The 13,261-nt window shown below is 26.6% G+C and overlaps 1 protein-coding gene across 1 annotated transcript; it reads right to left on the bottom strand.

The window, feature by feature from the left end:
* Positions 1 to 806: 806 nt before the first annotated feature.
* Positions 807 to 12,597, bottom strand: LOC107451746 (protein FAM136A). Its single transcript, XM_043049021.2, has 3 exons — positions 12,448 to 12,597; positions 2,657 to 2,797; positions 807 to 1,150 (listed from the first exon to the last, which is right to left on the bottom strand). Exons 1-3 carry the CDS (start codon positions 12,532 to 12,534, stop codon positions 935 to 937), a joined length of 444 nt encoding a protein of 147 aa, XP_042904955.2. The 5' UTR covers positions 12,535 to 12,597; the 3' UTR covers positions 807 to 934.
* Between the last annotated feature and the right edge of the window lie 664 nt (positions 12,598 to 13,261).

Below are 13,261 nucleotides of genomic sequence, written 5' to 3'. Positions count from 1 at the left end.
AATAATTAATTAACTAAACGTTTAACTAATTTATAACTACATAAGAAAAAGTCCAAGAAAAAGCATTGTGTTTCAGAAATTGCATATACCAGATTAATTGCTTACCATATTATAACCCCAATTGTTTTTACAATTATTATTCAAGTATCAAAAAGACTATGCAGTCAAAAAAAAACTAATGCAAAAAAAAAACATGAATACTGAGAACAAATGAGCATTTATGCCATTCTGAATCATATCAAATGCTTTAAAAATTTGTCAAAGAGAAAAATGGAAGAATGTATTACATTATAAACGATAAATATAGCAGAATATTAAAAGGAAAAAAATAGCAGTTTAAATATTTTTACTTAATTTATCTATTCAACAATATCGAAAAATTAAACATTGTCTATAAAACTATTTTGTAACACAAAACAATCTAAAATTAAATATAATAAACTTTTATTTGTTCGTTTTAATTTCGATTTCTCTAAAATTTACAGTCAGTAACATTTTTTAACACGTTATAGCATCATAAACTGTAAATATAGCATAAAATTTAGAAATATCTACTCGTCATAAAATACAATTCAATATTGAATTATTACAAATTATACATTTAACTTTTATACGATGCAAAACGTTTTAAATTCAAATATCCTAAACTTTAACTTGTAAGTATCAGTCTTGATCTCTCTAGGAACTAGTAAGTAAAAAAAAAATTTCATAAGCTCTAACATCACTGCAATATGAATATCAGTACATATCACACATCATTAACTATAAATATAGCATAAAATCAAAAGAAAAAACAACAGTTTAAATAATTTTGCTAAAAATATTTATTTTTTGTTCAGTACAACAACTCATAAATGGAACAATTAAGCATTGTCTATTAAACTATTATACCATACAAAACATTCTAAATTTAAATATCCTAAACTTTTGTTTGTTAGTATCGGTTTTGATCTTTCTGAGATTTAGTTAACAAAACTTCCTTAATGCGTTTTAGCATTGATGGAATCAATTCAATATGAGTATCAGCACATTTCACCACACAAGATTCAAAGTCTTTTTGAAAACTAGCAATTTCTCCTTCTTTAGTACTTGGTGTAATTTTATCCCTTACGTTATCTTGACATTGCATAACACAACGCTGAATCCTATCCTAAAATTGAACATGAACAAATTCAGTTTTTATGCATAAAAAAAAAATTCAAATGCAGTGAAAACATTTCATAATAGTGACCTCTTTTTAACTTCATACATGTTCTAAAATAGAATATTAGAATTAGCGGAAAAAGTAATAAAATACTTTGCTAAATCTTAAAAAAAAATGAAATAATAATAATTAAAAATGAAGCAAAACAGTAATAGCATAGTAAAAAAATTTGACCACTCAAAATAATTCTTGATTTAATGTTCAGATCTTCACATTTTAGGACTCAATCTTAATAATACAAGGAAGTGACCTCAAATATGCCAATTAATTAGTATGGGTGATATTTTTAGTTAAGAAATCAGACAAATTAATTTTATAAACTAATTNTTTTTTTTTTTTTTTGTCAGTATTATTTGCAGTGAAAAAATATTTAATTTAAAAAGCAACCTTTTAAATATAAGTACATTTATGAGAATATTTTACCTTATTTACTATAAATCAGCCATACTTAAAGGAATGCCAGTGGTTCCAGTCAACTGCATTCAAATAAGCAGGATTATAACAGGAGTACATTACTCCATCATTGCTATGTTTTTACAAAATTTTACTTTTTGAAATGATATGTAATACATATTCTAATGTTTTGAGGGAATAAAGTCTTTTTAAAGATTAATAAACAAATATTAGAGCTGTTATTTATATCATAAAGCATAAATAACTCTTAAATTTATAAAAGATAATTAAAAAAAATTTTATTAAAAGTACAATATATCATCATCATCAATGGCTCGACAGCCCAAGGTGGGCTTCGGCCCGCTCAAGAAGTTTTTTCTAGATCAACCTTTTTTCTGCCAGTGTGTTTTAGTTTTTAAGACCAAAAGGTATTTTTCTAAGCCACCTATCGATCTCTAACTCGGCCAGCCTTTTTTTTGTGTGTCAACTGGTCTCGCATTAAAAACTCTTTTTTTTTGTGGTACGGTTTTCATCCATTCTGATAGCGTGGTCTGCCAATTTTATTCTTTGTCATTTAATGAAGTTAATAATGTCAGGTTTATTACATGAGTAATGAAGCCCTAAATTTGTTCATCGAAGCCACACACCATTTTTTTAATTCCCCCCAAAATACTTCTAAGACCTTTCTCTCAATGGTACCCAACATAACCTCATTCATACGCGACACGGTTCAGGTTTCACAAGCATATGTTAAAATTAATCTTAAAAGAGATTTACACAACAAACCTAAGAATTTAAGTCAGGAAATTTAAGACTACATAGGTTTCATATTAAAAAATTTGATTCCACTAAATTTTGTTTGCAGAAGCAGATTATTCAATTATCCCATATAAAATTAAATGGGGGCGACAGCATTTCTTTATATAAAAAAAGTTATAATTTGTTCGCAACACAAAAATCATACAGGCTTAGAGGTGGGGTTCTACTTGCAGAACTGCAAAAAAGTTTAAAAAATAACTAATAAGGAAAGAAAGTATAAATGAAAAATGCATATTCTACCTGGAAATTTGTTAATTCATCTTGCAGAAATGATTGTGATTCAGTGATGGTTGAACTACAGGATTCAATACACCGATGCACTTCTTCCATTGAAGTTGATGGATCATCACAACATCTGGCAGCACATTTGTGCATATCTCCCTGAGCAAATAAAAGGAAATCAACACTAAATTTATATGTACACAAATCAGATAAGTAAAAATACATACTTTCTAAATACAGTTTAACCTAACTATAAGCAGAACATAAAAAAAGGTAAGGCACGATTTCTAGTAAGTAAATCAAACAACTTGTTAGTCTCAAGTAGGCAAATATTATCAAGAATAAAAGCTAAAATTAACAAAACATAATAATAAGTACATTTTTTTTTAAAATCAGGACAACTTAGTTTTTTATTTATAATGAAGAAAGAAAAAAAACATGCAAGTTTCATTTGGGAATTCTTGATTTGTCCTCACATGATTACATCCGGAAAAAAAAAATCAAAAAAAAAAAAAAAATAGTACAAAAACTCTTTGAATAGTGACAAATTAAAAATAAATATTATTTTTAATAAGGTAAAGATATCATTAGACATTACAATTATTAAACAAATGAAAGATTTTGCTTTCTTGGATCATAAAGATAAAGCTTTTAGATCTTATTAACAATTTTTCTTTTACTAATTTACACTTCAAAATTCTTTGTTTTGATCTTGTAAAAGCCAAAGAGTATAATTTCACCAAATAAAAAGAAAAATTTAGCTGACTTATATTTTTTATTAGCTTCTAAAACCCTATTTATGACACATTTAAATTTCTTAATATATGTGAATTTTTTAAAGAATTAAAAGGTTTTAACATAATTAAAAGCTATTAATATAATAAAACTCTTGGTAGAACTACTTTTAATTATAATGATATTAGTTTAAATTTAGGGAAAATAAATTTTTTTGATTATAGATATCATTGTAAAGAGAAATATTTTGAATTTGCTGATAAATATCATAAAAATATTATTATTGGTAATTTAAATATTATAGAAAACTTAGAACTAAGAAATTTAATGTTAAAAGGCACAAAATTTAGACCTATTTTCCATTATTAATTTATAAAATTCAAAAATGCTTCCTTAATTATCTCAATGATTTTTGTTTAAAGGTATCTAACAGATTCTAATCAGCTTCCATTCTGTTAATGCTACTAGGTATGTTAATACAAGGCATACCTGCCAACATTGGAAAAATTAAATAACGGAAATTTTACTGACGACATTTTTTAAGCTACGAGCAATGTTTTGATACATCATGTAGAATCATGTAAGTCAAAAAGAGAAATTCAAAATTGGAAAGATAAGCACTTACATTTAGGAAAGTAAAAAAGGTGTATATAAATCTTAGTCTAAAAAAGAATTTTTAAACCATTATTTATAATTACTTAAACTATTAACACTCAACATAATGCAGTACTGGCAATATCACTATCAGTTGAGGAATAAGAGAAGTATTTTTGTCATCAGTGAATATTTTATCACTAATTTTATGTTTTTGCTTGTTTGTTTTTGTAAATTTCTTCAACAAATAAAGAGAAATTTGAAAATATACAGGTAAACAGGATATAGTCGTAAAATACAGGAGTCTTCGTTAAAAAACAGGAGACTTCGCAGGTATGACAATGATAAACAGGGTGTTTATTAATACTTTAAAAACTTTATTTTTAATAATAAGGGGAATTTAATTTAATTACTGTTTAAAATAATTTTTTAACATTTTTTTTCTAAAATTGATCAAACAATTAAGCAATTTCAAAAGAATTTTTAATCATCCCCATATACAAAGCTAATAACTATGCAATCTTCTGTAAAAAATTTATAAATTCAACTTTTAAATCAGGAATTAAAAAATAGTAAAAATTTCAAGCCTAACAATTTAAAGAATATAGTTGTCAGGAAAAAAAACTTTAGCTTTCTATAAGAAGTTAAAAATAATAATATTTCCAAACTTAATTATCAGACCAAAATTCCATAAATATCCTAGTAAATTTAGAAAAATCACTTGTGGGTCTAATACTTACTTAACTAAACCTGGCATCTAACTACTATCTATCTATTCTACTCCTTAAATAAAATTAATAACAATTTTATTAAAGAGGGCTTTCCTTGGATTATCATTAATATTTTAACCTATTTTAGAATTTATTTAACAAAATAAAATTAATTCTACTGCAACTTTGGATTTCCAAGATTCTCTTCAATAGCACCCCCTTTCTAAACTAAAAAATGTTTCTTTGAATTATTATAATGATTATAAAAATATCCGTAATTGCAATTTCGATCAATGGAAAATTCAATTAATATTTGTCTTTTTAATAATTATCTTTGTAATGGGAAAATACATATTTATTCAAAAAGATGGAATAGGGGAGAGGGGGGCACCTTTCAACAGTTTTTGCTTAAGAATTATTTTCGAAGTTTTATTGCTTTCAAAATCTAAGTTCTAATTTTTATTTACTAATTTGATATTTGAGGTAACCTCTCAATTTTTTCCAAAGGTCTAAACCAAAGACAAAATACCTAATTTTACATATTTAGTGAACCATGTATTTTGTTGAAATCTACCCCTCCTGGGGGGCAGTTTTCAACGGGTGGTGGGGCACATTTCAACAACTGAAGAGAACGTAACAAAATCATACATTTTGGAAAATTAACTTTACTCATAAAATAATAATAATGAATGAACATATTGGATTGATTTAGATTTTTTCTACATTATTTGGTCTTTAATAAAATCAAAGTTTACGGAGAATGTCATGAAAAATACAGCTCGAGCTGTTACGTAGCTTAAACTTGGTTGAGGCAGTTTCATTTTAATGTCATTTCTTTCTATACTACTAATGTCCTCTATACTACTAATTCTGGAAAATAAAACATTGATTATCATGCTTCCTCGCTCTCCAGAAACTACCTGCCTCACCAGACCAGCTCCTAGCTTGGCAACAACATNAAAAAAAAGTAATAAAATACTTTGCTTAAAAATTTTTTTTTTAATTAAGCAAAAAAGTAATTAGCATAGCAAAAAAAAAATTGACCACTCTAAATAATTATTGACTTAATGTTCAGATCTTCACATTTTAGGACTCAATCTTAATAATACAAGGAAGTGACTTCAAATATGCCAATTAATTAGTATGGGTGATATTTTTAGTTAAGAAATCAGACAAATTAATTTTATAAACCAATTTGACAATGCTGACAGTTTTGTTTTATTTTTATTTTTGTCAATATTATTAACAGTGAAAATATATTTAATTTAAAAAGCAACCTTTTAAATATAAGTACATTATTGAGAATATTTTACCCTTATTTACTATAAATCAGACATGCTTAAAGGAATACCAGTGGTTCCAGCCAACTGCATTCAAATAAGCAGGATTATAGCAGGAGTACATTACTCCATCTTTGCTATGTTTTTACAACATTTTACTTTTTGAAATGATATGCAATACATATTCTAATATTTTGAGGGAATAAAGTATTTTTTTATGATTAATAAGCAACTATTAGAGCTGTTAGTTTTAATATCATAAAACATAAATAACTCTTAAATTTATAAAAGATAAAAAAAAACAAGTTATAAAAAGTATAATATATCATCATCATCAGTGGCTCGACAGCCCAGGGTGGGCTATGGCCTGCTCAAGAAGTTTTTTCTAGATCAACCTTTTCCCTGCTAGTGTTTTCTAGTTTTTAGCTTTTAAGATCAAAAGGTCTTTTTCTAAGTCACCTATCCATCTCAAACTCGGCCAGCCTTTTTTTCATGTGTCAACTGGTTTGGAATTAAAAACTCTTTTTATGGTACAGTCTTCATCCATTCTGATAACGTGGCCTACCAGTTTTATTCTTTTTCATTTATTGAAGTTAATAATGTCAGGTTCATTACATGAGTGATGAAGCCCTAAATTTGTTCTTTGAAGCCACATGCCATTCCTTTAATTCCTCCAAAAATACTTCTAAGACCTTTCTCTCAAAGGTACTCAACATAACCTTATTTATACACGATATGGTCCCGGTTTCACAAGCATATGTTAAAATTGATCTTAAAAGAGATTTATGCAACAAAACTTTTGTGTTTCTATGAATTACATTAGATTTTATGTATTTTAAAAAATTCTATCAAAACATCTATTGACTACAGTGATTCTCTTTTGAAATTATACATGTTCTATATATAGTACTATTTTTTTATTTCCAAATAAATATTGTTTTGATACACATTTAATTGAACCATAAGTAATCATTTAAGTGAGGAAATTTAACACTACATAGGTTTCATATTACATAATTTGATTCCACTAAATTTTGTTTGCAGAAGCAATTACCCCATATAAAATTAAATGGGTACGACAGCATTTCTTTACATAAAAAAAGTTTTGAAGAAATTTTCTTGCTACACAAAAACCATACAGGCTTAGAAATGGTGTTCTACTTGCAGAACTGCTAAAAAGTTTAAAAAATAATTAATAAGGAAATAAAATATAAATGAAAAATGCATATTCTACCTGGAAATTTGCTAATTCATCTTGCAAAAATGATTGTGATTCAGTGATGGTTGAACTACAGGATTCAATACACCGATGCACTTCTTCCATTGAAGTTGATGGATCATCACAACATCTGGCAGCACATTTGTGCATATCTCCCTGAGCAGATAAAAGGAAATCAACACTAAACTTATATATACACGAATCAGATAAGTAAAGATACATATTTTCTAAATACAGTTTAACCTAACTATAATCAGAACATAAAAAAGGCAAGGCACAATTCCTAGTAAGTAAATCAAACAACTTGTTAGTCCCAAGTAGGCAAATATTATCAAGAATAAAAGCTAAAATTAACAAAACGCAATAATAAGTAAATTTTTTTAAAATCAGGACAACTTAGTTTTTTATTTACAATGAAGAAAGAAAAAAAACAGGCAAGTTTCATTTGGGAATTCTAGATTCTTCCTTACATGATTACATCTGCAAAAAAAAAAAAAAAAAAGAGTAAAAAAACTCTTTAAATAGTGACAAATTAAAAATAAATTTTATTTTTAATAAGGTAAAGATTTCATTAGACATTACAATATTAAACAAATGAAAGATTTTGCTTTCTCGGATCATAAAGATAAAGCTTTAAGATTTTATTAACAATTTTTCTTTTACTAATTTACGCTTCAAAATTCTTTGTTTTGATCTTGTAAAAGCCAAAGAGTATAATTTCACCAAATAAAAAGAAAAATTTAGCTGACTGATATTTTTTATTAGCTTCTAAAACGATTTCATGACACATTTAAACTTCTCTATTTATGACACATTTAAACTTCTTAATATATGTGAAAATTTAAAGAATTTTTAAAAGAATTAAAAGATTTTAACATAATTAAAAGCTATAAATATAATAAAACTCTTGGTAGAACTACTTTTAATTATAATGATATTAGTTTAAATTTAGGGAAAATAAATTTTTTCAATTATAAATATCATTGTAAAGAGAAATATTTTGAATTTGCTGATAAACATCATAAAAATATTATTATTGGCAATTTAAATATTATAGAAAACTTAGAACTAAGAAATTTAATGTTAAAATGCACAAAATTTCGACCTATTTTCCAGTATTAATTAATAAAATTTAAAAATGCTTTCTTAATTATCTCAATGATTTTTGTTTAAAGATATCTAACAGATTCTAATCAACTTCCATTCTATTAATGCTACTAGGTATGTTAATACAATGTATACCTGCCAACATTGGAAAAATTAAATAATGGAAATTTTACTGGCGACATTTTTTAAGCTACGAGAAATGTTTTGATACATCATGCAGAATCGTGTAAGTCAAAAAGAGTAATTCAAAATTGGAAATATAAGCACTTACATTTAGCAAAGTAAAAAAGGTGTATATAAATCTTAGTCTAAAAAAGATTTTTTTAAACCATTATTTATAATTACTTAAACTATAAACACTCAACATACTGCGGTACTGGCAATATCACTATCAGTTGAGGAATAAGAGAAGTATTGTTGTCATCAGTGAATATTTTATCACCAATGTTTTGTTTATGTTTGTTTGTTTTTAAATTTCTTCAACAAATAAGGAGAAATTTGAAAATATACAGGTAAACAGGAAATAGTCGTAAAATACAGGAGTCTTCGTTAAAAAACAGGAGACTTGGCAGGTAAAACAATGGTAAACAGGGTGTTTATTATTACTTTAAAAACTTTATTTTTAATAATAAGGGTAATTTAATTTAATTACTGTTTATAATAATTTTTTAACAATTTTTTTCTAAAATTGAATTAGCAATTAAGCAACTTCAAAAGAATTTTCAATTATCCCCATCTACAAGCTAATAAGTATGTAATCCTCTGCAAAAAATTTATAAATTCAACTTTTAAATCAGAAATTAAAAAATGGCAAAAATTTCAAGCTTAGCAATTTAAAGAATATTGTTGTTAGGAAAAAAACTTTAATTTTCTATAAGAAGTTAAAAATAATAATATTTCCGAATTTAATTATCAGACCAAAATTTCATAAATTTCCTAGTAAATTTAAAAAAATCACTTGTGGGTCTAATACTTACTTTCAACTAAACCTGGCATCTAACTACTATCTATCGATTCTACTATCTAACTCCTTAAATAAAATTATTAACAATTTTATTAAAGAGGGCTGTTCTTGGATTATCATTAATATTTTAACCTATTTTAGAATTTATTTAACAAAATAAAATTAATTCTATTGCAACTTTTGATTTCCAAGATTCTCTTCAATAGCATCCCCTTTCTAAATTAAAAGATGTTTCTTTGGGTTATTACAATGATTATAAAAATATCCGTAATTGTGATTTTGATCATTGGAAATTCAATTAATATTTGTCTTTTTAATAATTATCTTTACAATGGAAAACACATTTTTATTCAAAAAGATGGAATACCACAAGAATCTAATTTTTAATCATTTCTAGCAACAATTACAATTTACATTTACATAAAGTTATAATCTTAATATTAAATTTGTTTTTAGATTTATTGATGATTTAAGTATCTTTAATTTTTAAAATTATACAATTTTGTTAAATAATATATACCCAGACGAATTAAACTTGCTCCATAATCATAACTATAATATGAATTCTAAATTCTTGGATCTAAGTATTAAAAAAGCATAAAATATCTGCATTGTTAACTTATACAATAAAATGAATGATTTTAAATGTAATTCAAATAAACTAATTGCAGGGAATTCTAAATTTTCTAAAAACATTTATATTTCCTACTACTTTTGATCAAGAGAATAAAATTAAAAGAATATGTAGTAATGCTTGTCTATCTAAAAAAACAAATGAACCAACTCTTCCAAAATTCTATTCTAAAAAATACAATGGATATCCAATTAATGAAATTAAATTTTAAATAAATTCATTGAGTTAATTGTGAATTACAATCATTAATGAATTTTTAAAAAAATATATTTGCTAACTAAATGTATATGTCCCATGATATAGACATCATTGCTCACAAGATCTAGGACTGCACTGAGTGAGAATTTTTTGGCAATGGAAAAATCTGCTAGAAAAATGAACTTAAGAGTAAATCTGGAGAAAACAAAATATATGTATTGTGGTACAGTGGAAACCATCCCTATATTGTTTGAAATACATTCTTTTAAATTTAAATCTGTAAAAAATTTTACCTATCTAGGATCAGAAATAAACTATCATAATGACATTAATCCTGAAATCAGAAAAAGAATAATCGCAGCCAATCGCTGCTTCTATGGTTTAAGATCATTATTGAAATCTCACTTAACAAAAAGAAAGATGAAGATTTTACTTTATAAGGTATTAATCAAGTCAGTTTTGACTAATGCTTCAGAGATATGGACTTTAACAAAAAGGGAAGAGAAGTTATTAGCAACCTTCGAAAGGAAGGTCCTACGAACCATCTTTGGCGCTATCCTCGATAACAACAACTGGTGAAAAAGATATAATTTTGAAATATATAAGATCTTTAATAGTGATGACATCATTAAATCTATTAAACTAAGCAGAATGAGATGGGCAGTGCATGTAGTGAGAATGAGCCCAGAACGAACAGCATTAAGAGACTTTAATGCAACCCCCTCCAATAAAAGGCCAAGAGGAAGGCCCAAAAATGGAAAGACTGTGTGGATGAGGATTTTGCCATCTTAAGGGTGAAGAACTGGAAAACAATTGCTGAGAGAAGGTCAGAATGGGAAAAGCTTTTGAGGAAGGCCCAGGCTCACAAAGGGCTGTCGTGCCAATGCTGATGATGAAATGTATATGTATGTCAAATCCAATTCGGGCAAATCTGCAGCTAAAAACCTTTTAATACTAATTAAGAATTTTTTTGTAAAAATATTGATAGTTTTCTTAAAATTCGTCAAAATTAAAATATTAATTAAAATTCAACATTTCATTAATTGTAAACTTTAAATTATCCAGTATAATTATCTTGTACAAATCCAGTCATAGGCCAGTCCAAGGTAACTGATTAATCAAATATGATTCTATACTTCAGTAAGAACTTGCCATAAAATACATCCTACTATCTTCTAGCTATGCATTTGTTTTCATATTTTATAATCTGGCAAACTTGTTTAAAGATATTTTAAATCATTTTGGCTGAATGTCCGAAAGTGTATAGACATTTGAATTTGCTGCTCACTTTATCTGCTATATTTTGTGTTTTAATCAGTATTTTTCTGGAATTTTTATTTGCTTGATTTCTTTTATTCTGTATTTTTGCATACTGATTTTTATTTTTGTTAAAATTTTTATTTTTCTGCTCCTAACGCTAATGTATTGATATATTTTGCTTTGTGTTTATTAATACAATATAAGAAAGCTCTCTTTTTTGGGGATATAACAGTGTGAGCTGACATCTTTTCCTTATTTCATTTTCAAGCTTTTTAATTTTTTTAAAAAAAAATTATTTTAAGTAGTATTAACTATTCTTCATCTTTTTAGAAATATTTTTTCTCGTTTACTTGGCAATTTCAACTTATAAATGTACACAATAGGTAACTTACAATATATACAGTAACTTATAAATATAAACAATACTCATAAATATATATAACTTGTAATATACAATAGAAACATGCATTCTGTGAAGAAAGACCTATCATTTGCTTGCTTAAAAAAATGAATTTTATGTATAAAAATATTAGAGCTTATTGATTTTGCAATTGTTTCATATAATAAAATATTTTATATAACATGTAATATTCTATTCCTAGTTATAAAAAAAATCACTGAATAGTAAAAAACTTTACTATATTACAAAACTAAAGCTTATCACTTTTTTTTGTACTTATTGATCTCAATTGATAAAATTTTTTTTCACATATTAAATCAATATTTAAGAAAAAGTTTAATTAATAATGAATTGTAGCTTATATATTGTGAATGGTTGAGAAATTTCTTTTAATATCATATATTAAAAAAATATATTCTTCTACATTACCTTCATTACAAATAGCATTACTGCCCTTAAGAAAGTCCGGTCATCGTGTTTAATAAAAGATAGAGCAAAGTATAATATTAGAATATATTTAATTTTTAGGCGGTGAAACTTAATAAGCACAAATATCAATATTCTTTGATTTCGGAACTAAATGAGTAGATATTGCATAATCAAGAAGACAATACCGGCAGCCGGCATGTGTTGAGCGTTTATGCAATGGAAAATACAATGATATTGAAAGGTCACAAATACTTCAGATATGAAGCGATCATAACTTACTTGCATTTTTCTCATACATGATCGATCAATTTCTTCTAACATTGAATTAATTGCTTCTTTAACACGTGAGCTTGCTTTTTCTGCCATTTTAATGTTTGTTTGGTTTGTTGTTTTTATTTATTGATAAATTGATAGATGCTTGATTAGGAAACAAACCACTTACCTCTACTTCTTTCTGCTTACTTTGAACTCGCCTTAAAATTTCCTTGTAATTTTAGGATCATTCTCACTGCAAATAAAAAAATAATCACGCATGCAAAATTGGAGTTGCTGTAGTTCATTTACGTCGCATTAGAGCTGCACAATGGGTTATTGGCAACGGTCTGAGAAACATCCCTGAGGAAGGTTCGAAGACATAATGAAAGCACAATTTTGATCCTCAGCAGAGAGGATGGCACCCCCGCTTCGGTTGCTCGTAAGCGAAGTCGAGCACTTTACGGTAGAACCCGCAGCTAATGATGCTTGACTTCGGTGATCTGCTGGGAAACGTCTCTTAATGATCAGTCCACTGCGGGACTTGCAAATCTGGAGATGTGAGCAAGAACTTGATTGGTTTTTTTTCGTTAGAGCTTTACAATATTTCACCTGTCAGATTCTCCTTCACATCTTCGAATTCGCATACGCGATTTTTTTTTTCTTTTCTATTTTTAGCATTGTAAATAGGACCTTTTACGCTGCATCCGATTGCCCATCGCACACAAGCGAAAGTTTAGAAACTACACGTGAAAACAGTAATGAAAGTAACAGTAATACTTTATTTACATCGCACTAAATCTTAACAAATGGGCTATTGGCGATGATCTGGGAAACATCC

This window comes from Parasteatoda tepidariorum, chromosome 5 (assembly GCF_043381705.1).
Source record: "Parasteatoda tepidariorum isolate YZ-2023 chromosome 5, CAS_Ptep_4.0, whole genome shotgun sequence".
Classification (NCBI taxonomy): Eukaryota; Metazoa; Arthropoda; class Arachnida; order Araneae; family Theridiidae; genus Parasteatoda; species Parasteatoda tepidariorum.
Note: the sequence above shows the minus strand (reverse complement) of the source record. Positions and strands in the feature narration are given on the sequence as shown.